This window comes from Canis lupus, chromosome 10 (assembly GCF_048164855.1).
Source record: "Canis lupus baileyi chromosome 10, mCanLup2.hap1, whole genome shotgun sequence".
Classification (NCBI taxonomy): Eukaryota; Metazoa; Chordata; class Mammalia; order Carnivora; family Canidae; genus Canis; species Canis lupus.
In genome coordinates, this window is record NC_132847.1 from 52732866 (window position 1) to 52747365 (window position 14500).

General features: G+C 46.3%; 2 protein-coding genes across 13 annotated transcripts in view; one reads left to right on the forward strand and one right to left on the reverse strand.

Moving 5' to 3' along the window:
* Window positions 1-912: 912 nt before the first annotated feature.
* On the reverse strand, window positions 913-14371 carry SPMIP6 (sperm microtubule inner protein 6). 7 transcript variants are annotated; one of them, XM_072841736.1, is made up of 7 exons: window positions 13827-14371; window positions 5347-5491; window positions 4337-4449; window positions 3246-3321; window positions 2808-3042; window positions 1521-1607; window positions 913-1074 (listed from the first exon to the last, which is right to left on the reverse strand). In XM_072841736.1, exons 1-7 carry the CDS (start codon window positions 13959-13961, stop codon window positions 969-971), a joined length of 897 nt encoding a protein of 298 aa, XP_072697837.1. In that variant the 5' UTR covers window positions 13962-14371; the 3' UTR covers window positions 913-968. The 7 variants fall into 7 exon arrangements, with proteins under 7 accessions (XP_072697837.1, XP_072697841.1, XP_072697839.1 ...); XM_072841740.1 differs by having other exon boundaries at window positions 1521-1604; window positions 2813-3042; window positions 4337-4452; XM_072841738.1 differs by having other exon boundaries at window positions 2813-3042; window positions 4337-4452.
* The window catches only part of DNAI1 (dynein axonemal intermediate chain 1), a 124618-nt gene continuing 112404 nt past the window's right edge, over window positions 2287-14500 (forward strand). For 2 of the 6 annotated variants that reach the window (XM_072841709.1, XM_072841716.1), the window contains exon 1: window positions 14177-14379. The gene's annotated coding sequence lies outside the window, so the exon portion shown is untranslated. Of the gene's footprint in view, window positions 2429-14175; window positions 14380-14500 lie in introns of those variants that run through there. The other 4 variants (XM_072841712.1, XM_072841721.1, XM_072841710.1 and 1 more) reach the window with 3 other exon arrangements.

Consider the following 14500-nt stretch of genomic DNA (forward strand, 5'->3'; position numbering starts at 1 on the left):
CATGTGAAAATGTTTCACGTGTGGAAGAAATTGTCTCATATAGAAAAAGGGTAGCAGAGTTCTGGGAGGATCCCAGAGGCCCAGTACACGGCGAATCCAATCAAGGGCTCCATGGAAGGAGCCTAGTCCCACCAGCCAGGTGGCCCAAAATGTGGGTTCCTGCTGGACGAGACCAATAGTATATGAGGTTGGGGATCTCGGTGCTTTGGAATGCCCCCTCTGCTCTCCCTGCACAACACACACTCTGTGGGGACACCGTTAGAAACGCATGTGCTGTGAGGTGGTGGACGTGCCCTGCCATAACCCTGTTTCAAGGAGGAGTTGGGTGTAAAAATACTAAAGATTCCAGAGCACCCCACCCCTCATTTCTGGAGGGACAGAGAATCAGAGCTTTGCTTTGTAATTTGAAATTTCTTAGTCATGAAACCCTCCAAAATTATGTTTTAGACCCTTGGACTTGGGTAAGGGAGGGCAGCAAGGATGTCTGAATATAAACTTTTTCAGGGCTCTGATGGAGACTCTGGGAACAGAGATGAAGAACTTTGGGTACAGGGACAGGTCTTTGTAGAATGGAATATTCTGGGACCGCTGAGATGTGGGGGTGAGGGGACATCTAGGTTTGGGGGATACTGAACAAATGTCACCTGGAGGGCCCTTCTGGGATGGGAGGTCAGTGGGCCCTCCCTGCATGGCTAGGTAGACCCATTAGTTCTGGTGGAGGGAGGACACCAGCTATTATTATATGTCAGGAGGGCACTCAGGGCCACCCAAGGGAAGTACTGAGATAAGGGGGCAAGGAGAGTCAGGGCAGGATGACTAAGAAACTGCATCTCAGTTGAAGGGGCCTGGCAGAGCCAGAGTGACTGGCTCCTCACTGCTAGGTCCTGCAGGGTAAGGATGCAGGAGGCAGCCTTTGGGGTGAAGGGTTTATTTACTGCTCAGCCCCCTCGGCCCCACCAGCCTGAGCTCTACCAGCAGTGGCAGTCAGGATAGTTTTCAGACACAAACTCAGGGTGGACGACATAGTTGTTTCTCTGGGGGCCACCGGTCTTCTTGAAGTGACTTGTGTCCCATCTGTGGGGAGAAATGAGTCAGCCCTTTTGGACCCTCAGAGGTCTGATTCCAATTTTCAGTGCTAACCCTATCCCAACATTTTGCCCCTAAGACTGACCCCATGTTCCAACACTGACCTCCTGACCTCAGATTCTACTCTTAAATTTCTGATTCCCAGTACTGACTCCCTAACATTAATCTCTTATCCTTTACTTCAAGCCCTGAACTTAATGCTCCGATCTCTTGACTCTAAGCCCCACTGCCAACCTGTAACCCTTCAAAGCCAGCCTTAGCGCCCTCTGATGGAGGGGCCTCCATTTCCTTGCCCGCTTTCACGGCCCCATGGCACTGGCACCCTCTGGTGGCATCTTCCAGTCAGTGCACTGCAGCGGACAGTTCCCGCCCCAACCGGTCCCCGCCTACCCCGCTGAGCCAAATGCTTTTGCATGTGTTTGCTCCAGACTTACCTAAGGTTCGGACAAGGGTAGTATGATGGCGGGGGAGTTATAACAGCACATTGCATTCCGGGCCGGTGCTCGCAGGGCGATACACTGCTGCAGGAGAAAGTGGTGGGCGGGAAGAGGTCGGGCTTTCTGATTTCTCCCCACCCTCAAAACCCAGACTAAGATTCTGAGCTGCGCTTCAGGTGTCTGCCCTAGGGCTCGTAGATCTGGGTCTTCAAGACTCCATCAAAACATGGGAAGATACCTGAAAGTCCCTATCTTCCTTACACCTCGTTTCCACCGCCCAGGCTGGGCTGTGTGGAGCACGCTGGACTCTGGGGAGGGTCGGACTCCAGTAGTTGAAGAGCTGGGAGTGCCCTGATTCCTCTCCATTGGAGGGCAATTATTCCAGCACTAACGACATTTCTAAGGCTCTGGCACTTTCTCCCTCCCCCCTATCCTTGTGAGGGATGAGACTCAATGCATAATTATTCAGACTCTGCCTGGGGAAGGGCGAGAGGAATCACTGTAGAGTAGGGGCAGGTTCTAGCGCGCACTCCTCACTTGAGCTCTCTAGACTTAGATGAGGACTTTGAAGTTCTCCCAGGCTGGGCCTGCCTTGACTGCCACCTGGTGTGGTGCATGCAGGAGGAGGAAGGAAGGGTGCGCGGCAGTCTGGGTTGCAGCTGAGGAGAACAGGCGCTCAGGCCTCTTTCCTCTGCTGTAACCCGCTAGGTTCTCTACCTTCAAAGGTCGTGCGGGGCTCTGAAAGCCAGGACCCCTTTGGTAATGCGGTTACCATTTCCTTGCTCACATAACCCCCGGCAATGACCCTGCCCATTATCGACGGTGACCCGAGACACAGGAATACCGGCTGATTTTTGAGGGCACATGGCACTCCGCAGGCTGGGTCTCCAGAGCCGGGCGTCCAGGTACGGAACCAGGTGTGGGAAGGGATGGGACTGGTCTGCGGGGTTTCTCCCTCAAAAAAAAAAACCTTCTGGCAGGGCCTCCAGAACAGGTACAGGTTGACCTTGAGCCCAGTTCCGGACGGATAGGGTCGAGAACCTAGGGGAATCTTCGTGCAGGTTCTCCAGTCTCAGCGGTCAGCTCAGGCCCTGGGGCCGAAGGGCGGGAAAGGACAGGGCCCAGTAAGGGGATAGAGGCGGCTGGAGGTGGGGTCTGGTATAAAGGCAGAGGAGAGCTGGAAATGGTGAGGGATGGGGTGCGCACAACCGGGGTGCCGCGGGACTCAGGGGGCGGGGCTTGTTGGGGGCGGAGCCCGCCCAAGGCAGGAGCAGTCCGGCGAACCTTACAGTCGGCTGCTGGGTGCACAAAGACCGGAGGCGGCGTTCCGTGCAGGGTGCTCTGGTGGCGCAGTAGTCCATCCCACGTAGACAGTAGTGGCGGCCAGAGCAAGCGCTTTCATAACCCTGGAAGGGCAAGCGACCGGGCAGCGGGTCCCCGCACCCGCATCGGGAAGTGATTTGCGGCAGTGGCTGGTTCCGTGACAGCGAGTTCAACATGTTCACCACCACCTCGCGCTCTGCACCCGCGGCCCCAAGCCCAGATACAGGGTTACAAAAAAGGGGAAGAGACAAGGTCAGAGATAGGAAGAGATGGAGACAAAAACAGGGAAAGATAGAGACAGAGTTAGACCCTCTACAGAATCTCTGGCTTCCACCCCATCCCCCAGGTCTCATACCATCGCCCTTCTGGTCTACCCCGCTACCGCCACACCTCCTTTACCGTAGGCATTGAGTCGTTCCGGCTTAGGAGGGCATCGCAAAGGCATTCCTCGACAAGCTGTCTCCATTCCGGCCTCCTGGAAGTGGCACACATGCTACCTCAAACTCTGACCCAGAAGAGTCCCTCCTTTTGGGGGTCCTCCCTGAACACCCAGACCAGTCCCAGGCCATGTCTTCTCCCGCCTTCCAGAAGCTCCTCTACTCTCCCGGACTCTGAGTGTTTAGAGTTGTCACCAGGCAACGCAGTTGCTCTACCTCCAGGTGGGAGGAGGAGGGAGGAGGATAGGAAGGGAAGGAAGTGGAGCTATAGGTGGACAGGGTCTGGACCTAGGTCTCTGGCATCTCTGCCTCAGCATTTGCCTTTGATTTTTATCTCTCTGTCTAGTTGACTCTGTGTAGTTGTGTCTTAGAGTGTCTTTAATTGGCGAGAGGTAGTGTCAATATTATAATATTGCCTGCCCACCAGAATCACCTGAAAGACTTGTGAAAAATTCTGATTCTTGAGGAAATTCTGATTCAAAAGGGTTCAGTCAACCCAAGGTCAACCATCAGCTACAGTTAAGAACCTCTCCTCTCTCCTACCATTCTCTCAAATTTCCTCTTCCCTCTGGCCTGGGCCTGTAGCTAGTCTCCTCCCTGTCTCCTTGGATGACTCTCCTATACCTAACTGCACTGCCACTGGGTGACCTTGTTCTCCCTCCCCTTGTCCTTGCTCACATCATAAAGGAGGGAGAGTGGAGCAGGTAAGCTCAACCTATCACTGAATCCTTAGCCAGACCATGTAGGAAGGGGCCAGGTGGCAAGCTTCAGGAAGGTAGCAAGTCAGGGAACGCATGCTAATCGCGTCCCCACAGAGGCCAGCCAGATATTGGGATCTCGGGAACCCAAGAGCTGTTCATACAGCTCCATTCCTGAGTTCCCTTGTCCCCTAAAAAAGACAAACCCTAGTTTCACACTAGAGAAAGAGCACTGGAGCATTGTTGATGGGAAAGGGATGAAGAACTTATGGTGAAATATCAGTCACTGTGGTTTAGAAATAGAGAGAGATGTGTATCCCAGACCCCAGGCATCTGTGCTGGTCACAGTAGATACCTTAGGTAGCCGAGGAAGGCATGTGGTATATTTGTTCCAGCCGGTACAGTTGTAAGGTCCCATCCTCCATAAGTTATACCGGTCACCACACAGGTGGTATGGGTTGCATTTGTCTACTTGATCATAGGGGTGGAGACATAAGACATTGTTACTCCTTATTCTACCCCAGAATCTGGGTCCCCCTACATGTTCCTCCTCTGATCCCCAGGACAAAGCTAGAGTCTAATATCCTTGAGCCAGTCAAGCCCAGCCTGGCTCCAGATTTAGATACTGAGATGCCGCCCATTTCTCACATAAAGCAAATTTCTGAGTGGGATCTGGATCCTTTGAGCTGATCACTTTGCATACTGACACCACTCTCTCTGAATCAGGCAACCTGAAAATGGATCCTTCTCCTATTTCTTCCTTCTCATCTTTCACATCTAAGGTTCCAAAGTTTACTAATTTTGCCTCCTTAAAATCATTAGAATCTATCTGTTCTTCCAGCCCCCCATTATCTCACCCAGGTATCTCTGCAATGCCATAAGGAGGAAATAATATCACATTGTGGTTAATAGAATGGACTTCACAGACATTGTTCAAACCTCAGCTCTTGCAAATATTAGCTCTGTATGACCTTGACTGAATTAATTAATGGAGTAACTGGTGGAACAGGATCACTAAGAATATGGGAAAAGATGGCCCTGGAATACATCTGAAAGGATTTGTTCAGAAGAGGTTAATACTCCCTCTATCTCTGTAGGAATAGGCCTCAGACCTCTTCCAGTTCTTTGGCACAGATAGGAAACTCCCAAAAGGCAGGGCCTGGATCTCCTCCTCTAGGGTCAGGGTTAGGATCAGATCAGGTGTTTGGGAATCAAGCTGGAGTGGCGATGATTGGAGAAGCCCAGATTATGGGTGGGGATAAATTTGATATGGAATCAGGGTAGAGGTTAAGGGTCAGGTTTAAGGGTCATAGCTGAAGTCTCTGAGTGGAGTCCGCATTGGGTAGGTAAGGAGTGAGGCCCTACCTTCCTCTTGACAGAGCCAATATTTCTCAGGAAAATAGGGGTGGCCTGGTATGAAACCCTTATAGCTGTAGTCCTGCACGGCACATTTGACCATTTTCTGCAGAGCTTCAGGATCCACGTGGCGCTGCATGGTCTGAGTCAGGCCCTGGGCAAGGGGAGAGGGGGGAAAATGACTAGGTGCATTGAGGTCCCAGCCTCCATGTTCACTCGACCCAGATCCAGCCCCTATAGAGAAAGTCAGCCTAGTTGGGTCTCTCCCCTATGCCAGAGAGATCCCCATGCCAGTCTTGGCCCCCTCTGAATAGTTCTTTGTTTGAATCACACTTTCTTCCTTTCTAGCCAAGGCTGGGGCTTGGAGCCAGGCATTGCCTTCAAAGTGTTTTTCTGATGTTCTCATTTCTGTCCTTTCCTTGACTGAGATCTCTTTAAGGGCAGAGCTGGGTGTTCCGTTTTCTTTCAGACTGTGTGCTATCCAGGAGCAGGGCCTGGGTCTCCCTCAACAGACCAACAGGACCCTGGTATAACCAGGAGCCTCAGGAAAGACTGGCTGCCCTGGGAGCCAGCCACCTTATGCAGGTGTTTTGGACAGGGAGAGCTCTCTGGGAATTTGGCATCCTAAAGGAGATGAAGGATGAGGCTGGAGGGATACCTAATTTAAAATCTAATTCCCTGACTTCAATCTAACCCTGATTCTACTGTAGCTCTGATCTTGACAGCAATATCACCCTTGGCCCTGACACTCACTTTGCCCTGGTTCTTATCCTAACCTGACCTTTTTCCTGATCTTGGTTCAGGACCTGGGTCCCTCTGCTTTTGGGGGTTTACCTTGTCTTATCTCTTTCAATCCCTTGTTGGGCTAGATCTGTGGAATTCCTGATTAAGACCTATTTCTGGGGCTTCTTTGTCTTCAGCTGAGGGCAGAATGCCACATTATCTGTATACCAGTAGATCTCTGCAATCAGCTGGTGTGAAAAGATGGCTGGGGCACAGGGGTGGGACCCCCAGCAAAGTCAGAGGCCGGGAAGGATTTCCTCATGGTGGGCATCAAGGTGCTGGATGGTGACACTGCTACCCACATTTCCCCTGTATAATCTGAAGACCAAAAGTTTCTCTTGACCAAGATGAGACCTGGTGTCCCTACTGCCCTGAAAATCCCTCAGCTGAGGTGTTTCTTGGATCTCTGTACCCAGTTGAGGTTTTGTTTTATGGGCAAATCCTGGACAATCATACTCCAAATGGGTAAAAGAGTCCCATGGCTTGGCATTCCCCTGACCTTTACACACACACACACACACACACACACACACGCACACACAGTCATTTAGAAGAACTCATAGATGTCATCAGTTTTGCCCTCAGAGGCTTTCCTCTAGTGTCTGTATCTTTGTCTGCTCACAGTTAGGAATAGGAGACTAGGGGATCCCTGGGTAGCTCAGCGGTTTAGCGCCTGCCTTTGGCCCAGGGTGTGATCCTGGAGTTCTGGGATTGAGTCCCACCTCAGGCTCCTAGCATGAGGCCTGCTTCTCCCTCCTCCTGTGTCTCTGCCTCTCTCTCTCTCTCTCTCACATAAATAAATAAATCTTAAAAAAAAAAAAGGAATAGGAGACTAAAAAAGCTTATTGGAGGCTTTGAGTTGTTAGTGGGCTTTGTCAACCAAGAGCATCATTGTAAGATGGTCTGGTTAAAATGTTTTTGTTAAATTCTGTCAGTATCTGTAGGTCTTCCCTCTTGGGCTGATCAAATCCTCAAAAGAGACTCTCAATCTTTGGCCTGAGGACAGTGGCCAGAATGCCAGTGTTCTGAGAATCTAGTAGAGAAGAAGAGGGCTGCTGGAGGGTTTTGGCATTCAGTATGTGGAGGTTCCTTTGTTTTCAGTATGGTACCCTGCCTTCAGCTGGGCCTGGTATCCCCAGTCCTGAGATCCTCGCCAAAAAATAAGCCTTCTGACATTTGCAGAGATGGGGTAGGCAGTCACCCCATGGCATGAAATATGAGGCAATTAGAGGGGGCCTGGGTGGCTCAGTGGGTGGCTCCACCCACATCGGGCTTATTGCTCAGCCCAGAATCTGCTTCTCCCTCTGCCTCTTCTTCTGTCACTCCCCCTGCTTGTGTGCTCTCTCTCACTCTTGCTCAATTAACAAATAAAATCTTTTTAAAAAGAGGGATTTGGGGGTTTATTTTTTTTTAAAGAAGATTTATTTGAGAGTGAGCAAGACAGAGAGTGCACGAGTGGGGGTAGGGACAAGGGGGGAGCAGACTCCCTGCAGATGGGGCTTAATGTGATGTGGAGCTTGATCCCAGGATCCTGTGATCATGACCTGAGCCAAAGGCAGCCGCTTAACTAGTTGCCTAGCATTGCCAGTTCCTGAAACTTTTTGAAAATTCTGCAGTTTTTTTTTTTTTAATTCTGCAGTTTTAAGTTAAATTATGTTTTGTGTTTCTCACTACTGGCTTTGGATTCTGCTTTCTCAGATCTGCTGTCAGGTACTACTTTTTTTTTTAAGATTTTATTTCTTTATTTGAGAGAAAGAGTGGGGGAGAGCAAGAGAGAGTACACGAGTATGGGGAGAGAGAGGGGAAGAAGCAGGCTCCCTGCTCAGCCCCTGCTCAAGCCCCAATGCAGGGCTGGATCCTAGGACCCTGAGCTCATGACTTGAGCCAGAGGCAGATATTTAACCAACTGAGCCACCCAGGCACTCCTCTTTCCCTGTTTCTTTCTTTCTTTTTTTTTTTTTCTCTCTCCCTGTTTCTAAGGTCATCTCTTAAACTGGTGTTGGGCAGTTCCACTGTGAGGTACCTAAAATGTGAAATTTCTTCTATTTATTCTGTATCTGTGGATTCATTTCTTTCATTAGTTCTGGAGAATTTGAAGCTCTTTTCTCTTCAGATAATACCGATTCTCCTTTCTGTTCTTTCCTTCCGGGACTCTGAGTAGATGTGTATGAAATCTTCTCCTTACATCTTTCTTTTTTTTTTTAATTTTTATTTATTTATGATAGTCACCCAGAGAGAGAGAGAGAGGCAGAGACATAGGCAGAGGGAGAAGCAGGCTCCATGCAGCGAGCCTGACGTGGGATTCGACCCCGGGTCTCCAGGATCGCGCCCTGGGCCAAAGGCAGGCGCCAAACCGCTGCGCCACCCAGGGATCCCCTCCTTACATCTTTCATATTGCTTAATGCTTCTCTCATATTTTTTAACCACTTGGTCTTTGTGTTGCATTCTGGGAGATTTCTTTTGCTCTTTCATTTCACTCTTTTTTTTAGAAGTTTTTATTTTATTTATTTATTTTTTATTTTTTTAAAAAGTGTTTATTTTAATTCCAATTGGTTAACATACTAATTGTTGTTGTATTAGTTTTAGGGGTACAATATTGTGATTCAACAATTCCATACATCACCCAGTGTTCCTCAAAACAAGTGCACTCCTTAATCCACATTACCTATTTCATCTACCACCTCCTCCTTCTGGTAACCATCAGTTTGTTCTCTATAGTTAAGAGTCTGTTTCTTGGTTTCTCTCTCTTTTTTTCCCTTTGCTCATTTGTTTCTTAAATTCCACATGTGTGAGATCATATGGCATTTATCTTTCTCTGAATGATTTCATTTATCATTATACTCTTACTCCATCCATATTGTTACAAATGGCAAGATTTCATTCTTTTTTATGACTGAAGAATAATCCATCATATATTATATAATAATGGAGTATTATTCATGTAACATATAATGGAATAAATATATATCTTCTTTATCCATTTGTCAATTGATGGACACTTGGGCTGCTTTCATGTCTTGGTTATTATAAATAATGCTACTATAAAATAGGGGTTCATTTATCCCCTTTGGAGTTTTTGTATTCTTTGGCTAAATACCTAGTAGTGCGATTGCTGGGTTGTAGGGTGGTTCTATTTTTAACTTTTTGAGGAATCTCCATATTATTTTCTACAATGGCTGTACCAGTTTGCATTCCCACCAACAGGAAGGAGTAAAAGAGTTCCCCTTTCTCCACATCCTCACCAACACCAGTTGTTGTTTCTTGTATTGTTGATTTTAGCCATTCTGACAGGTGTGAGGTGATATAGCTCTTTATAATTTTTATTTGCATTTCCCTATTGATAAGTGATGAACACCTTTTCATGTGTCTGTTTGCCATCTGTATATCTTCTTTGGAGAAATATCTGTTCATGTCTTCTGTGCATTTTATTTTATTTGAGAGAGTATGGAGGAGGGCAGAGAGAGGGGGAGAGAGAATCTTCACCTAGCAGGCTCCCCACCTAGCACATAGCCTGATGCAGGGCTTGATCTCACAACCCTGAGATCATGACCTGAGCCAAAATCGAGTCAGACACTTAACCAGCTGAAAGACTCAGGTGCCCCTCTTGCCCATTTTTTATTTTTATTTATTTATTTTTTAATATATATATATTTAATTTTTATTTATTTATGATAGTCACAGAGAGAGAGAGAGAGAGAGGCAGAGACACAGGCAGAGGGAGAAGCAGGCTCCATGCACCGGGAGCCCGACGTGGGATTCGATCCCGGGTCTCCAGGATCGCGCCCTGGGCCAAAGGCAGGCGCCAAACCGCTGCGCCACCCAGGGATCCCTCTTGCCCATTTTTTAAATTGGATTATTTATTTTTTGGGTGGTTGAGTTTTACAGTTCTTTATATATTTTGAACTAACCTTTTATTGGCTATGTCATTTGCAAATATCTTCTCCTATTCCGTAGGTTGCCTTTTAGTTTAGTTTTTTTTTTTAAGATTATTTATTTATTCATGAGAGACAGAGAGAGAGAGGCAGAGACACAGGCAGAGAAAGAAGCAGGCTCCATGCAGGAAGCCCAATGTGGGACTTGATCCGTGACTCAGGGATCATGCCCTGAGCCAAAGGCAAACACTCAACCGCTGAGCCACCCAGGTGTCCTGCCTTTTAGTTTTGTTGATTGTTTCCTTCAATATGTAGAAGTTTTTTATTTTGATGTAGACCTAATAGTTAACTTTTGCTTTTGTTTCCCTTGCCTCAGTAGACATATCTAGAAAAAAGATTGCTAGAGCCAATGTCAAAGAGGTTAACAACATTTGTTCTTCTAATCCATGAGCATGGAATGTTTTTCCATTTCTTTGTGTCATCTCACTGACCTCTTAAATTGTGTCTAATCTGCCCTTTGAGACCCATCCACTGAGGTTTTGGTTTTAACGCATATATTTTTTATTTCTAAAATGTCTTTTTAAAAAGATTTTATTTATTTATTCATGAGGGACACACAGAGAGAGGCAGAGACATAGACAGAGGGAGAAGACAGGCTTCATGCAGAGAGCCCGATGTGGGACTTGATCTCGGGACCACAGGATCACGCCCTAGACCAAACGTGGATGCTCAACCGCTGAGCCATCCAGGCGTCCCTATTTCTAAAATTTCTATTCACTTCTTTTTAACATTTGTCTGGCCTTTAAAAAATATGATTGCTTGTTGCTTGCTCATTTTGATGATTTTACTTTATTTTTAAAAATTCATAATAATTATTTTGTATTCTGTTAATTCCAATATCTGAAGTCCGTGGAAGTTTTAGTCTGTTATTTGTTTTTTGCTGTTGTATGGTGGTTTGTTTCCTTATATCTCTTATTGTGAACTCAGATTTGATTGGTTTTACTCTGAAGGATACTTGAAAACCTATGTTAAGGGTATTTTCCACTGCAGAGGATACACATTCATCACTTGTGTATGTGTGTGTGTGGTGGGGGCAGGGAGCCAGAGATTACTAAACTTTCTGGTGCAGTTTGGAGTTTAAAGTTGTTTATTCACCTTTCAGCTAGCTTAAGGCTTAAACTTCTGCTTATAGTTCTGATATTGGCATTCATACTCAGGGCATCCTAAGTACCATTCATCTCCATGAGAGTCCAGAAAAAAATAAAAATTAATTTTTATGCAAGACCTAGCTGTTTTGAAGCAGGAGGGCCCTTTAGAGTTTCTAGATCAGCACAATGCCAGGAGCAGAAGAAGCCTTTCCTTCATTTAGTCCCATTGCTGTCTGGCTTTCACTTGTCTTCACTCACTGAAACTGTCTGGTCAGATTGCTAAGGATTACTACATCCAAGAGATCCATGTCTGAGCTGACGACATTTGACACTGACCTTTGTCTAAAATGCTGTCTTTGTTGGTTTCTCTTTGATTTTTCTTTTATCACCCTGTCTCCTTTTGTGGCTCTTTTTCTTTTACTTACCTCTTAAATAATCTGTATTCTCCAAAGTCCATCCTTGACCTCTTTCTTATTTTTCCTTGACAATCTCATTCACTCCTACGACTTTAGCTACTGCCTGCCTGTATACAGTTGATTTCAAAATCTGTATCTGTAGCTCAAACCTTTACCCTTTGCTTCAGATAAATATATCCAGATATCTCCTGGAAGTCTTCAAATATTTTTGTCCCAAAATGAACTCCAAATCTTAGTTGATAGAACTACTATTCCTCCAGTTGCCAGAGCCCTAAACCTAGGAGTCATCGTAATCTCTCCTCTCTTGTTTATACCCAGCTGGTGACCAAGATCTATTGATCTAATTCTTAAAATTCCTTCTTATTATTGAATGTCAAAAAACAGGCAGGCACTCATATTTTTCTGGTGGGCATGTAAATTATTATAATTCTTATTACAGGAATATGAAGTGTATATCAAAAGTTTTTGAAGTGTGCATATCCTTTCTTCCAACAATTTCATGTCTAGGGATTTGTCCTAAGGAAATAATCGATATCTACAGATGTACACAAATGATTATATTAGCAACATTTTATAAATAATCTAAATTTCCAATAAGAATCCTTAAATATATTTTGGTACAGTCATAAAATAAAATACCATAGTCATTAAAATGACATTATAGAATATTTTTACACAAAAAAAATGTATCTGATACGTGGTTATATGAAAAGAGCAAGATTCAAAATGTTAGTATACAGTGTGGTGCCATTTTTTTTCCCATTTTTATAAAAGATATTTGCTACCTAAAATGGCATCTAATAATAAATTAACAATGGTTAATTTGGATAGTGAGATTATAGAGCCTTTTTCTTCATGCTTCTTTGAGTTATCCCAATTTTCTTCATTGAGCATATATTTTATAAAGATTATTTTAAATATTCTCTATTCCAAAAATTCCCTTTTCACTGCTACAGTCTCTTCTTATCTCTCACCTACATCCTTCTCCCTTATCCTTCACCACCTCACTGGGCTTCCTGTCCTGAGCCCCAGCCCCTCCAATCTGCCACTGCAACTCCTCTCACCTGGGGCTAGCCTCTCCCTTTGCTCCAGCTCTGAACTTCTGGTGGATCTGTGTCCCTAGGCTGTCCTTTCCCCTCTTTTCTGTTGGAAGCCCCCTTCCTCAGGATCTCTTAGTAGACCTACCCTTCAAGAAGCAGGAATGCTCTCTCCTTTATCCAGCTCTTGTATCAGTGCATCCACTGGGCAACCCTATTTTGTTCACTTGTTTGCTGAGAGCTCTTCAAAGGCATAGCCTGGCCTTTCATTGCTGTATCTGCATTGTGCGTGGCACGTGTTGATACTCCCCATTTGTTAGATGGTACACACAGATAAATTCCTTTAGGCAGTCACAAGTAGACTCACAGATCTTGTCTTCATTTTGTGAAAGCTGCACAGACCCACTTGGCCACTCGTCTCCAAGTACAGACACAAGAAGACTCTGTTATATATGCATGAAAACATGCCTATAGCACATTTTCTCACATATCTCACAGGTTGCCTCAGGGCCTTTGCATTTTCTGATCACTCTGCCTGGAACACTATTCTGTGAGCTCTTTACAGGGTTAGTTCTCTCTTATCTTTCCAGCCTCTGCTCAATGTCACCATGAGAGAGAGGGGTCTTCCATGACCTACATATTTAAGTAGCTTTGCCTGGTTACTTTCCATTTCCATTACCCCATTTATTCCTATACAGCATCTTGGATAATTTATAAAACTTGTGTCTTTTTTTTTTTAAGATTTCTATTTATTTATTTGACACAGAAAGAGAGAGAGAGAGAGAGCGCGCACAGGAGCAGGAGGGGCAGAGGGAGAGGAAGAAGCAGGCTCCCCGTAGAGCAGGGAGCCCAATGTAGGGCTTGATCCCAGGACCCTGGGACCATGACCTGAGCAAAAGGCAGATGCTCAGCCAGCTGAGCCACCCAGGCATCCCAAAACTTGTTTATTTCTTGATAATTATCTGTCTCTCTCCACTTCCTACCCTGATGGAGTAGGAGGGCACCGTGAGGGCAGGATTTTGTACTATTTTATGTATTATTATAAATTCCATACTAGAAAAAAAATTCCATACTAGGCAAATAAATTCATTCATGCATGTGTGTGTGTGTGTGTGTGTACACACAGCTATAAATAATTACAAACACATAATGACAACCACACACTACCAGTCACTCAGACATACATGACCATACACTCTGGCCTGCCCACCCACCCACCCAGCCTCCACTTACCCGGGTCACAAACTTGTTGGCTTCCCAGGCCCACAGAGGTGGGTCTTTATAGACCTCCTTGATGGAGGTAGGAGCCCTGTAGGAGTCACTGTAGGTGCTGATGGGGGTCTTGGTCTTATGGGAGAAGAGGAACATAGTGAAGTCTAGGGGATGCCGCGGTGGGCTACCAAGGGCTCCTGTAAGAACATCAGTGACCACCCCCTCTTCCAGAAAGCTCACACCTCCAGCCTGGCGGGTGCCCCTAGCTGCTGTGACCCCCTCCTATGGGGGATCTCTCAGCTTTCCTCCCCTGCAACCTTCCTGCTCCTACCCAACCCTGCTTCCCTCTCTAGGACGGGCACTGCCCATTATGATATCACCTGGCTCAGCCCCAGCCCTGGGGAGGTGAGAAGATCCAATTCCCTCCCTACCTCCAGCCTCTTCCTGCCTCAAGCCTCTCAAAAGAATCTAATTTCCAAGAGTTCAGAGGGTCTCTGGAAGCCAAACTTCTCACTCCGATGAAGAGAATGGAGGTTCTGAGACATCAAGTGACTTGTCCCAGGTTGTGCAGCAGGTCAGTGGCAGGCCTGGCCTGGGAACTCATGGGTGGAAGCAGAGTGAAATGTGTATTCAGAGAATCAGTTCTCTCCCCTTTCCAGCCCACCTGCCCCTTGCCCACAACCCAGGTAGGGAGA